This window comes from Molossus molossus, unplaced genomic scaffold (assembly GCF_014108415.1).
Source record: "Molossus molossus isolate mMolMol1 unplaced genomic scaffold, mMolMol1.p scaffold_m16_p_4, whole genome shotgun sequence".
Lineage (NCBI taxonomy): Eukaryota > Metazoa > Chordata > Mammalia > Chiroptera > Molossidae > Molossus > Molossus molossus.
This window is the reverse complement of record NW_023425377.1, coordinates 19,520,361-19,534,412: the sequence shown is the minus strand read 5'-3', so window position 1 is coordinate 19,534,412 and position 14,052 is coordinate 19,520,361. Positions and strand designations below refer to the sequence as shown.

The 14,052-nt window shown below is 48.0% G+C and overlaps 1 protein-coding gene across 1 annotated transcript; it reads right to left on the bottom strand.

Moving 5' to 3' along the window:
• Positions 1-11,302: 11,302 nt before the first annotated feature.
• HAND1 (heart and neural crest derivatives expressed 1) lies at positions 11,303-13,584 on the bottom strand. Its single transcript, XM_036241786.1, has 2 exons — positions 13,042-13,584; positions 11,303-11,407 (listed from the first exon to the last, which is right to left on the bottom strand). The coding sequence occupies exons 1-2, from the start codon at positions 13,582-13,584 to the stop codon at positions 11,303-11,305; spliced, it is 648 nt and encodes a 215-aa protein (XP_036097679.1).
• Positions 13,585-14,052: the final 468 nt, after the last annotated feature.

Below are 14,052 nucleotides of genomic sequence, written 5' to 3'. Positions count from 1 at the left end.
AGGATCCACAGACATCAGCTGTCATGGAAGGATGAACCCACATCTTAATGTACCATTAGAACAGAAGTTTCATTGGGAGCCAGACACCCTTTTTTCAAAATAGACCTTTAGAATACTGAACATCAGATTACCTGAGGCTCAGCTTTTTTGCGACCCCCACCCCCATCAGAATCTCCCAAGAACTCTGTTATAATGCCACTTCCTGGGCCCCCGTCCCAGATTCCCAGAATGGAAAGCTCAGAGGCTGAATTCCAGGAATACAAATTTAATTTCCCCAGGTTAGACTCAAGCCCAAGGAGTGGAGAAGCACTAATCAGATCCAGAGGTTTCCCAATCCAGCAATTTCAACCTCATCTGGATTCTGGTTAAAGGTTCCCAGTGAGACCTACTAAATGAGAATCTCCTCAAGTGGGGCTCAGGAAACTATTTTTACAAAGTCGGGGAGACTTGTATGCACATCCAGGTTTAAAAAGCACTGAGTCCAACCCCCTAAGACCCAGAGAGAAAGTAGCTGTGTTCAACCTCAAACAGCTCAGAAGTGTCGGAGCCTGAGCAAACAGAGTAACACACACCGCCACAAAGACACAACTAAGATGAATCATCCAAATGGATGACCTTCAGTCTGCACGAAATCAGAGTGAAGATCACCCACAGTTTTAGCACAAAGCCTGGCATGTAGGGGACACATTTAATGTCTGAATTGAATCTTCCATTTACAGAGCAGTGTTTTAGTTTATAAGTTATCTTTCCTATCCAGAAATAATAATATCTGTAAGTGCAGTATGTTACTAGTTTTACAGTTAGCATTGATTCATTTGATCTCACTATTATCATATAAAGTAGGAACTGTTATTAACTCCAGTTCACAGAGGTGTAAATGCAGAGAAGCTGAGGAACTTGCCCAAGTAACAATGAGAGGCACTCCCAGGATTGGGACACTTGTCAACCCCACCATCAAATAATGCAGCAATGTCACGCTTTGAAGCAGTGCAGCCCCCACAGTTACCCTTGTCCCCATCAAATGGATTTACTAAACTTTAATGAGGGACTCCTAGAAGCCACTAAGACTATAGTTAGGAAATTTAATAGGGTTTAATGGAGGTTAACAAGGTACATCCAACTTCCCAGCCAGGTTTTAACTTACCAGAGCTGAACAGAGATTAACAAGCCCAGGAGGTGTAAAGGCACCTGCATGATTTAATGGGGTTAATGAAACTGTCAGAGGTTGGCCGAGAGGGACAGAGCTGGAGCATGCCGCTGTTAACAAGTCAATCTGGTTGAAGTCAACAAACATTTATGAAACAGCTGAAGCCTGCCCTGCTCTGCCCTGGGCACCATAAGGGTAGCAAATAAGAGAAGGCCACAACCAACATGCCAACCATGGTTAGTCCTGGTTGGTGGGGTTTAGAGTTTTACTTTCTCCTCTGTGCTTTCTTTGTATTGCCTAAATTGTTTATAATGGGCCTGAGCCTTTTTCACCAAATCTATAAAATAGCAAGGCAATTTTCTTCAGTGCCTTCAAAACATGTACTCTTCGTTTGCATAGTTTGTTACATATTCCTAAAATCTGTAGAAAACAGTATGAGAAGTAAAAAACAACAATAATACAATCTTAAACTTGGGCAGCACTTCATTGCTGTAAAGGGCCATCGCCCACTATCTCCATGGGTGTTGTCACACATGACGAAATAGGGATAGTGGTATACAGGTCACACTGTGAGTGGAGGAGACAAAGCAAATCCTCATCTTCTGCCTCCCAGATGGGCGCTGTTTTTTCACTGAGCACTTACTATGTGGTAGGTCCAGTGTTAAGCACTTCACATACCTCAGGACCCTCTGAATACGATTATTCTCTCTATATTATAGACACGGGAACAGAAGTTTAGAAGGTGAAATGGCTTGTCCAAGGTCACCAGAAAATCGTGGGGATGAGAGTCAAAAACTGGTCTATCTGACCCCAGAATCCACTCTGCCCTGTTGCCTACTAATTGGATAAACTAATTTCTCATAGGAGTAGTATTTAGAACAGGGAAGAACTGGAAACCACCCAAATGCAAATAATAGGGAACTGGTTTTAAAAAGATCATATTATATACTTATAATAACTATTATATATAAACTATATATTACTATAAATACATAAATATATAAGTATATATGTCAAAATTGTAAAATAATATTTAATGACATGTGTCTCAGTTTAGAAATACTAGATATACATACTATAGATGTATACAAATTATATGAATGAGTAAATACAATGTACATATGCGGTTATTGTATACGTACATACTGTGTGTGTATTTGCGACAATGGCCATATCTGTAGGCATATCAAAGCATCTACTTACCAATTCCGAGTATAGCCATACTATATCTGTATCTACAGGATTCCGAGTATGGGTAAAATAGGAAAAAAGAAAAGGAAACAAAAGCTTTCTGAAAACCAAGGGACCTTCCGGAAGAAGAGGCTCCTAAGCAGGCCCCTTACGGACAGGGAAAGTTAGGGTGAGAAGTCCCGTCCAGAGAAGAGAGCCTCGGATGCCAGAGTGAGAAGCTTGAACTTGGGAGTCACCAAACCTACAATAATTAAAAACCAAACCAAACAAAGAAATGTGGTTAAGAAAATGAGTGTCTGCTGTGTGCCGACTGCCTGAGGGAATCTCGAATGTATTCTGTCCTCCAGGAGCCGGAAATCTCAGAGGCGTTAATACCCAGACAGCCGTGGAGAGCACTGCTCACACGGCTGAAAATCCTGGGCTCTGCAAGAGGAGCCCGGCGGAGGAGCCGTGCCTGCGTGCCTGCGTGGCTGCGTGCACGCGTGCGTAATGGGCCCTTGCTGTCTTACAGAACCAATGAGGCTTAGCAAATGTAATGAGCTTAATTAAGGTAAGGTGGCTCAGGACACTTCCTGAGGGCTTCGGGCCACCAGCAAGCTTGGACTCTGCTAAGTGAGCCGTGGGAGGACTCCTGTGCCCAAGCCGACTCCTCTGGGGCTCCTGCTTAGGAGATGCCCTCATGCAGGAGTGGACCGGGCTTCAGGGGTGCAGTCAGCTGGGCAGGGGTCAGACTCAGCCATGTCAACATGCAACAACCCGAAAGTGGAACTGTCTCTAAGGAAGTTTAGCGAAGCCCAGAGAATGAGGACTGAGGGAAGAAGTTACTGACAAGACCCCAGTCTGCCAATAGGGTTTATCTCAACCAGAGGAGGTTGAACTTGGCTGAGCCAATTTTAACAGTTCCAAGGAGGCTCCACCATCTTCAACGGTAAGGGTGTTTTATTTCTGGTTTCTAATACCATTTTCAAATGCATTCTATTCATGTTTCGCTCTAGGAATATTTCCAAAGCTGAATGTGAAAAAGTGGTCAGGATGACATACCTACAGAAATAATAGCTATTGTTTGTTAAATACCTACTAGGTGCTTGACACTCTGCTAGAATATTTTTTCTATTCTGTTACTGTTTCTGGCAGTCATCTTCACACAAACCTTCAGACCTCCCTGTAGACCCTGGCCCCTTCTCTTGTGCTGTCTCTAATTTTCAGAGATAGATGACTTACTGAGGGTCTTATGGTGAGCCAGAATTGGAACCCATGCCAGTCTGACTCCTCTGTGTACCGTGCAACCTCTACCACAGACAGAAGTAGAATAATGACAGTACGGGGGAAATGGCAGGGTAGTAAAAGCTATCAGAACTCAGGATGCCAGCAGTCTTAGGTATTCGGTGCAGGAGGGAACAGCCCTCTGCATGCCATTAGCTTACTGCAATAGTGGCAAAAGCATTTTTAGTTACCATGAGAAGATTGTGTTTTATTCGGCGGCTTCCTTTCGAAGAAACAGAAGAAAATGTGTGATGCCTTTTAGACTTTATGTAATAGGAAAACACAGACCCCTGCTCCAAGGTGCCTTTAGGGAAGAAAGCTTCAGAGATCTTGGATTATAAAACCCCAACGTCCCTCGGGAGTTAACCTCCTGCCCAGGACTCCTGTCTCTGCGAACTTTCTGGATCCCCTCTTTTTTCTCAGATCTGCCAAAGGAAGTTAGAAAAAGTGTGCCCTGGGGCTCTAGAGTCACTGCTTAGGGGGAGTCTGGAGTCCTCTCTGGTTTCTCTACACAGAACACAGAGATGGGAGTGTGGCCACTAGGTGGCGACCTCCTCTTAGTGGTAGCCCCAGGCAACAAGGGAAGGTTCAGGGGCATTTTCTGTCCCTCTCATAGATGCAATGTTGTAAATACTATTCACCACACACTGTTTACTAAATACTAAATACTATTGTAAAAATATAAACAGTCAAAGCAGAAAGGGACTTAGATCTCTAAGGTCCTACCTTCTCGTTTTATAGAAAACACCCATGTCTGGTATGGGCAAGGAAATACTCAAGGTCACACAGCAGGCGGAACCCCCTTCTCTTGACCTCTGGGTCTAGTGCTTTTTCCACCACACTAACTGTTCTCACACTCCCATGAACATGTCCCACACCCTACCACTGGACTGCCAGAATACTACCCTGAGGCAAGAGCTGGGCGTTGAGGAAGGCCATGTTCCCTTCCCCTTACCTGCTATTCCCTTTTGCCTCCAAATCAGACTCTGCAGCCTAGCCCCAAACTACAACAGAAGCAGTAATAATAATTCACGTTTACCACTGTCTATTCTGGTCCAGGCTTAGAGCTTTTGGATCTTCACATGTCTGTGAGCTATTCTGCTTTCCATTTTACACATGAGGGCTCGGGGGTTCAGAAAGGTTAATAAACCTTCCCAATGCCACACAGCTCATCTGGGTGTTAGCCTAGACCTCCCTGTCGACCTTGGCCCCTTCTCTTATGTTATATTCTCTATGTTTCAGAACACTTTCAGAAACTGTTTCCCATTTTAGCCTGACAAGAGTTCTGTGGGTTGAGGAAAGGTATTGTTAGCCCATCCTAGAGATTAGAAAACTGGCTCGAGGTCATCCCACTCATGGTAGACTTGGCTGTGGAACCTCCAAAGGACCCCCCACATTTCACAGCACAACTACAGTCCCCAGATGTCTCTGGAAGTCATGGAACTCAGCAACTAAAATGCCAGGTTTGGGAGACAGATGGGTCTGGGTCTCCATGCCAGCCCAGCTGCTTAATAGTTATGTGACTATGAATAAATTACCCTCGGTGGTTATTAGGAGGGATCAGTGAGCCCATATATATTGAGCACTGCTGCCTGAACACAGTAAGTGTTTAGTAAATGGTGGCTCTTTATTGATATGATTAACTAAAGCTATGTGTTTAATATTCTTGCTTCATGAGCCTTAAGACCTGCATCGTTCAATATGGCAGCCATTAGCCACATGTGGCTATTGAATGCTTGCAATGCGGTCCAAACCGAGATGTGCTTTAAGTATAAAACACCCCGCCCCCTGATTCTGAAGGCTTAGTATAACAAAATGTGAACTATCTCATTAATAAATTTATATTGACTACATGTTGAAATTATATTTTAGACATATAATATAAATAATATCATAAAATATATTATTACAGTTAATTTCATCTGTTTCTCTTTACTTTTTTAATGTGGCCACTAAAAAGTTTGTAACTGCATACATACCTTGTATTTGTGGCGTACATTATATTTCTACTGTATAGTGCTGCCTTATATGGTTTCAGAAATTCAACTGCTACTGCCTGCCGGCCCCTCAGTTTAAGTGAATGATTTGGAATGTAAGGGTTTTGAACCAGGAAGCCACTCACTGGCTTCATGCCCTTGGGCAAGTCACTGCAACCTTCTGGCCGTCAGATATACTTACTTTCTAAAACAAGCAAACGAACAAACTGAAATAAGTCCTTAATACCTCCCAAGGTTACTGTGAGGATTGAATAGAGTAATAAAAATTGCAGTGGACAACATGCTGAGTACTTTGCGTACCTTATCTCATTCAGTCCTCACAAACCCCAGGAGTTAGAGGCAATGATCTCTCCCATTTTGTAGATGAGAAAATTGAGGCTCAGTAACTTGTGTGGGGTCTCTTGGCCACTGTACTGTTCTTTATCCTGCCCTAGAAGTCAAAGGTATGAAGTACACAGAGGGAAACGAAGAATACAGCTCCCCATGTAACCTTGGGCAAGGCCATCTTTTTTAGGGACCTCAGTTTCCCCTTCTGTAAAATAAGGGAAATGTTTGGATGGTGAGTAAGGATCTTTGAAGTCTCAGTGTTATGGGGGCTTTGACCATTTCAGTGAACATGAGACTTCTGGAACTCGCAAGTCCGATGCCTTCCGTTGTCCATTCTGTGGGGATAAATGTGTATTTCTGTTTGTTTTAATAACATTTGTAGGAGCTTTATATAGTGTCTATGTCTGCTTACATTAGACGCTGTGTATTATAGTTAAGAGTCTTTCACTATTTCCCATATAAACCTTGTTTTTTATGGGTTTGGGAGAGCTCAGCTGTAAAAACTCTCTCAGCTAAAAAAAAATTTTTTTTCAAACAAATTTGGTTTAAATCAGGAGACTGGTTTCAAACACTTTAGAGCCTGCATATTTTTTCTTCCCAGTCACTTTTCATTTAAAAATGAGATTGGCTGATTTCTTAGTTTCGTTTCTTTTATGAGGATTTAGCAAGACCATAAGCTTAACCGCTGTTGCATGAAGAGAAAGGATCCATAGCCTTTCCAAGAAAGCCCTGAGTCTGCAGGCTGCCTTCTAATCCCTCGACTGACTATGTGACCCTGAGCCGGTCACTTCACCTCGCTGGGTCTGCCTTTCTCCTTCTGTTCATGAGGACCTATAATCCCTGCCCCACTTCCTTCTAGTTTCTGGGGAGAAAAATACACTTAGAGAAGTGAAAGTACCAAGGAAAGGTGAATGAGCTATACAAACATCAGCGGCTGGCGCAAAGAATAACATGCTGAGCTTTTCACCAGCAGAAAGTCAATTCCTCAAGTCAGTGTTACAGCCAGGAAAGAACCTAGAGGTCAAGGAGCTCAGCCCCTTCCTCATTGTAGAGATGGATCCGCTCTGAGTGGGGACACAGGAAGAGGGTTCCAAGTGAAGGCTGGAGTTAGAATCCCAGACCCCTTCACAAAACCCCTTGTTTCTTTCTCTACCTTACTTTACCAAGGAAGATCAGATTAAGAGGCTGTATTTGCACACACACACACACATCCTGGAGGTGCTCTGAAATGTAGGGAAAGCCAGATCTCTGAAGACAGCAAGACCCGCCCTTTGATCCAAGCTCTACCAGCCTTTACCTCTAAGTGACCTTGAACAAAGCCCTTCACCTCTCTGAGCCTCAGCTGCCTCAGTATTAACCTCATCCAATCCTCATTAGGCTTAAATGAAATAATTCATGCCAAGGGCTTACATAATTTCCTTAGCAAATTTTAGCTGTTATTATTTCATGCATTAATAGGGTTTTAATGTGAGAAAAAAGATTATATTTACTGTGTAGAAGGAATAATCAATTCTTCTATTGTATGTTAATTGGTGGTGATACTATGGATTCTTTTTTGCTCGTTATATTTATACCCACAGCGAGGCACTGTGAATATAAATTAAGTGGGTACTCGATTCATGTGTATTGACCAAACAGTGTACTGAGAGTACACTGGCCATTGGAGACATTGGAAGGAAATTGCAGTTTACTTTTTTATTGTAGAACTAATAGTTATTTATTGTGAAAAAATGTATAAAAAATAGTTAAGCGGTAGGAAAAGTCAAATTTATCCTTATTCCCTCAACTCAGAGTAGAGGTGTAAATGTGTCCATGTATAGTCTTCAACTTTTTCTCAATGAATGATATTTATTTATTCTTTCATTTATTTTCACATAAAGCAGGTCAGAATGGATTGTCTTCAGTAACCTGGGAGGGTTTTTTTTCCTCCATTTAATACATCATGAACAGTCTCCATGTCAGCTCTCACTATTTTTTTGCCTAGTGGCTCAGTAGTAACCAACCCACTGTACTGATGGATTTCTTTAACCAGTTATAATTCTGTAATTATAGCACATCTGGGTCCTTGCCTATTTTTCACTCCTTACTAGACTAGTTCTGTAGTTGAAGGTTTGTAACACCAATGAGTGGTTCCTTATGAGAAATTTCTGGAATTTACTTTTAAGTTCGTGACCATTCTGTTTTGTCACCCTAGACTTTTTTAAGGTGATGCCCTTAAAAATAATAATAACGACACTGCTTCTGCCACAGCCGGGTTGAGGCAGGTTTCTAACAAACCGCGTTGAGCCCTGGGAGAGAATAAGAAAGTAAACGCCAGGCTCTAAAACCATTTCACAGGAGGGGAGGACTCAAGAGGGTTGAGGGCTGAAAGCTGGTGCGGAGGAGAAGAGATGGCCGAGCCCCAGCAGAGCTGGAGACCCGGGGCAGACCGGTTTGTGGAACCTGGGGCTACTCGGTTTCTCTCCGGGGGTCCAGCTTTTCCAGCCCGGAAATGGGGGCTGGAAGTGTGGCCTGGACACCCTAAGCCCTGGAATGAGGCTTGGGGAAAGTGGGAGAACTTCCCGGTGACCCCTCAACGGGCACGGCCAGGCTCTGCTCGCAGGTCCTAGGTCTGAGATTGGGACAGAGGTGGCTGGGGCTGAATTGGAGGCGCCACCCGCTCGATGGGTGTCTGGGCCCGGCCTGGTGGGGTTTTCTGAGCAGCCCTGGTTAGGCCAAACGTGGCTCTGGCTGCGAAGGCGGTACCCCTCCGTACCCTCTCTCCTTTCACTTGCTGGGGATACAAGAAAGCGACCCGTGCGCATTCTTCCCGTGCCTAGGATACTTCGGGTGCTAAAAATAGTGCCCAGAGCGGCGCTCAGCGTTTGGACAGGATGGTCTGTAAACTAAACTGGAGTCCTGGGTTCGAATCCCAGCAAGGCTCCCTCCATGCTGGGGCTCGTCCATCGATAGATTGGCTTGCTCTCTCAGTGTCCCTGTGCGTACCAAGATTTCCAAGGGGCTTTCCAGCTCTTAGAAAGAAAAAGAAAAAGAAAAAAAAAACCTCGATTTTTCTTTTCTGCTCCTGCCCGAGGGACCTTGGGGCCTGGGGCCGGGAACTGAGGCCGGGGGAGGGGTGTGCCAGGACGGCTCATTACCGCGAGGTGTTGCCCTAGTTAAATCACCGGCCTGTTTGATCTGGAGGCGGGTGGCGAGAGGGAAAAAAGAAAAAAGTAGGGGGGTAGGAGTGGAGAGAAGCTCACACCTCCCCCACCGTTTCCTCACGTCCATAAAACACCTTTTATTAACTCCTTCGTGTCCGGAAAGGCCCGCGTGGCCGCTCGGCCCCTGCCACGGTGTTTACAGCCTCAACTAATGGGGGCCTATATTCACCCCGATGCCAGGATGAGGCGCCTGGACACGCCTGGCCCCTGAGCCGCCGGGGGTCTCCTTTCTCTGTCCCAAGCCAGGGCCCCAGCTCGGCGTGGAGCTAGAAAACGCCGAGGGACCCGCGCACCTCCCCCGGAGGCAGCACTGGAGACCTGTGCAAGCACAGCAGACCATGCGACCCTCCGGCAATCGTGGGAGCTGTTCAGAGGCATAAAAGCACTTAGCCTAGTGCCTAGTACACAGTTGCACGCAAGCAGAACTAGTTGTACTCTATTATTCAGGGACGCATAACCGCCTTCATTTGCCAGTCCCAGTTTAGCCCAGCAGGAGCCACTACTTGGAGAATGCACCCGCTTTTATTCACCCCCCTCGCCCAGCCACCGGTGCGCCATGGGAGCGCAAAAAACGGCTCTCCTGCACAAGTGGCCGAAGTAGCACGCACATACCCCCATCCCTTTGCACAAATCCATATATTCTCACAATTACTTGTTGAGTGCATTGTTGCTGGAGAGAAACCTAAATGTCTCCATTTAACCATAAGCATTCACAAGCTCATTTTACTTACGCATGAAATCATAGCTGCAATGACCTGTCCATTCCTGAGTGTGTGTTGCGAACTGTGCTAAGGAGACCCTAAGCAGACCCTCTTTGGCCTCGGCGCAGGCGCTGGTTTCCCTGCGAGTTCCTGCACCATTAGGTGCGCACAACTATGTGCTCATCATTTCCTATGTTCATGCATCCCTTGAGCGCATCCCCTCTTCCCAGCTTCACTTCCCTCTAGTGATGCCCCTTTCCTGATAACCCCAGCAGACAGACCACTTTCTGCAGACACCAAGTGTGCACACTAACCCGGTGTTAGACTAGCCAAGATGCCGACCCACCTAATCCTAGCCCGACAATCTGGGTCTAACTCCTTTCTAGTGGGTTCATTAAGTTATCCTGTCCCACAGTTGTGTTCCAAGGAGAACTTTGTCTTCATTCTAGGAATAAGTCCTTTACCTGCCCCCTCCCCTTGACCTGACTTGTAGTTTGGTTTGGCATTTATGGAAAGAAAGTAGGAACAGGAGGCTCTCCACTTAGCAGAAACAATGAAGCCAGGGATACCCACCAAGACATCACACAGGCTTCCTCCGATTTTGGAAAATGGTTTATTAATCAAGAGCATAGATACTGCTTTGGCAAAGGGAGGGGGCAGTGAGTGGTCATACAGATTTGAGGTAGAAAAAGGGTGGGGATGGGGAAATAAACAAACACCTGAGCGCAGCAGGCACCATAGGTAGTTTAAATACATAAAAACTTTTCAACATAGGGAAAAGCTTTTATTTACAAAGGGAGGGAGGGAGAGAAAGAAAAGGAAAAAGAGGAGGAGGACAGGAAGAAAGGAAGGAGAAAAGAAAGGAAAGAAAGAAGGGAGAAAGTGTTTCCCTTGGAGCTAAGTAGGAAGTGCAGCGACAAAATAGAAATAAAAACACCACTGTTTGAGAAAGATCAACAACAAAAGCAACCCTCCATCTTCCTGATCTGGTTCTCTGTCCTTGGCAGTAAACTACTGATTCCTCTTATTGCATTTTAATTAGGGAATTGAGCACTGGAGGGTTTTGATTGGAAGCAGAAAGGGGACTAGAAAGAGCCAGGTAGCATAGTGGGGAAGGCCCTGGGCGTTCCAAATTCGCCGCAGAAGGGTTGGAAGGGTGCGTCTCAGTCCCTCCCTCCGGTTTACTGCCGCCAAGAGCCGCCCTCTCGGTTGTGGGGGTGGGGGTGGGGGGTGGATATATATATTTCTCTTTCTCTTAATGTATTAAAAACAATTTCAAATGACATTGCACGTGCGATCCAAGTGTGTTGTTGCAGCCAGCGACTTGCCAGCACGCAGCAGAGCGTCGGCAGGATGCGCCCCTTAAGCCCCTGGCACCCAGAGCCTGACACTCGCCGCCGCCGCCGCCTCCTTCCTCTCCTCCCAGGCCTCCGGGGTCGGCCGCGGTGGCAGGGTCCTCGGCGGGGCCTCGGCTCACTGGTTTAACTCCAGCGCCCAGACTTGCTGTGGCCAGCCTGTGCGCCCTTTAATCCTCTTCTCGCCTGGGCCCAGGGCAGGAGGAAAGCCTTCGTGCTGCTGCTGCCAGAGAACACACACAAGAAAAGAGGCGAGAAAGAGAGAGAGAGAGAGAGAGAGAGGTTTAAATTTTTCTGCTCCAGTCTCCCAAGCATAGAGTGGGGTGAGGGGAAAAGGTGTTGGGAGCAGTAACTGGGAGCCTTTAAATAAGTGACGGATTTCTGCTTGCGAAATAGGCAAACAGGCTCATAAAATTTGCCTTTATATGCCGAGTTACGGTGGGGGTGGGGAGGTGGGGCGGGATGGGATGGGATGGGCGGCTGCTGGAGGTTCCATAATGAGAATTTTCTTCGTCTAGTGAAATTGATGCGACTACGTTTGGCGGGATGGCGCCCAAGACAGACTGCAGGGGTTGGAATGGTGGGGCTGGGAATCAACGGTTTTACGCCCCCGCTCGCAGACCTGCTCTCCCCACACATCCCACAGGCTTTCCAGCCTGGCTTGGCGCCTGAGCTTGGATACTGGATTGGATCCCCACCCGCCGGCGGTGGGAAGCCTCGGACGGCTAGGCTACGGGCAGTCGGCCTGGCCTACTATCACCCCTTCCCCGCTCTCGGGCAGAAACCGAGTGGTGCTACTTGAAGGAGGCGCCGACGTGTAGAAGGTGAGAATACGCCCAATAACTACTTCCACCAGGCGTCGCCGAGCCTGCATCTCTTTTAGCCCAGGGCGGCACTTAGAGACTCCATGCCCGGCTGTCTTCCCTAGTCTCCCCAGGTGAGCTTTCCGTAGCTGACCGCAGCCCTCGCGAGTCAGACCAAATGCGCGGGGATCTCTAGTCAGCTTCCGCGGGCAGCGCGCCCCGGTGTACCAACCTGGAGAAACTCGTTCTCTAGCCTGGAAATCTCTGCCCTTTGAGGTTCCACAGCCCTGGGCCAGCAGAACTGGGCTTCAGAAAGTGTCGCCCTCACTGGAGAGGGTCGAGAAAGGCCGAGTAGAGACTGTGATCTCTGAAGCTAAAAGAAGTTAGTGAGACTGGAGCTCCCCGCTTGTTGGTGTTCACATACCAAACCATCATCAAGGTCGCCATTGGAAGTAGACCATGCGAGTGGCGCTCTGGACTGAGATGAGAGTACAAGATCTGATTTGTTTTACCCCAGCTGCACCTCTGACTCCTCGGGTAGGTGGCCTTCACCCCCATCCCATTCAGGGCCTCAATTTCCCTATCTGTATGAAGACGGAAATAGACTGGCCTCTCCAGCAAAGGCCCTTTGAAAATAGTAACTAAACCCATAAGCATAAATTCACACTCAGGCACATTCAAGTAATGAACTCCTCCAGCATTCTTAAACTGACTTCCAGGAGAACCCAGCGATGGCTAAGGACCCCTCAAAATTGGAAGCGACATATATGATGTGTGCATTTTCTCAGGGTCTCAAGCTTCCAATGGATTCTTAAAAGGAACTCCATGACCCCCGCCAAAAAAGTTAAGATTCTGTCTTCATTCACAGCCTTACAAACAATGTCCCTCCTTGCAAATTAAGTTCACATATTAATCTTTCTCCCTCACGCACACGATCCCACATTTCGACCATCTCAGAACTCCCCGCAGCCTCTCAAAATCTCGCACACAAACGCAGACTCCTTCCATTGAGCGCTCGCACCCCAGGCTGGAGCATACAGGTCCCCGAACTTACCAGCTCTCTTTTCCGCTTGCTCTCGCGACCGCCATCCACCTTCTTGATTTCGGCCTTGAAGGCCTCGGGGTCGCCGGCCTGTGCATCCTTGGCCAGCACATCCATCAGATAGGCGATGTAGCTGGTGGCCAGGCGCAGAGTCTTGATCTTGGAGAGCTTGGTGTCGGCCGGCACGTTGGGAATGCACTCGCGCAGCTCCGCAAACGCGCTGTTAATGCTCTCTGTGCGCTTCCGCTCCTTCTTGGGTCCCGAGCCTTTCCGCCGGCCCAGGCGGCTGCTGAGGGCCTCCAGGCTCCCCGGGCTCTGGACGGACCTAGCGTCGGGAACGTAAGCAGCAGAGGCCACTGCTGCTGTGGGTGGTGGCCCGCCGGCGGAGAAGTCCGGAGCAGCGTCAGGGGGACTCAGTAGCCAGCTCTGGAAGTAGGGCCGCTCCTGGTGACAGCGCGAGGCCGGGCTGAAGAGGAAGGGCTCATGGAGCACGGGGTGCGCGGGGTGCGGGTGGTGGTGGTGGTGATGGTGTGCGTAGCTGCCCACGAGGTTCATGTTGGAGCGGCACCTGGCCTGCACCGCCAGCCCACTTAGTGCTGCCCCATGCACCCCCGAGGTTACCGGGGCCACCCGCGGGCTGTGCGGTGGCGCTCCGGTGGGCGCGGGCGTTGGGGAGAGTCCCGTACACGGCTAAAGAAGAGACGCGCAGGCTGCCGCTTTCTGTCGCTTTCTGTCGCGGGCGCGGGTGAGAATACCGATACCAAGGATACTGAAGATACCAATCCCAACGTCGAGAGACCTGTTTAACCCTTCTGCGGCCTCCCCTTCAGGGTCTGGCTTATATAAGGCCACGGCTTTGATGTCAACCTCTCCCTGGAGCCAATGGCAGGGGGATGGGGGGTGGCCGTCCCTGTTTTTAAGCTCAGCTTGCGCCACTCGCCTCCAGGCTGCCTGCAGGGACAGGGAGGCGGCCCCGCCTCCGCCCCTCCCCCACACCCCCAGTTCCCAGCTGGGGTGGGGGGA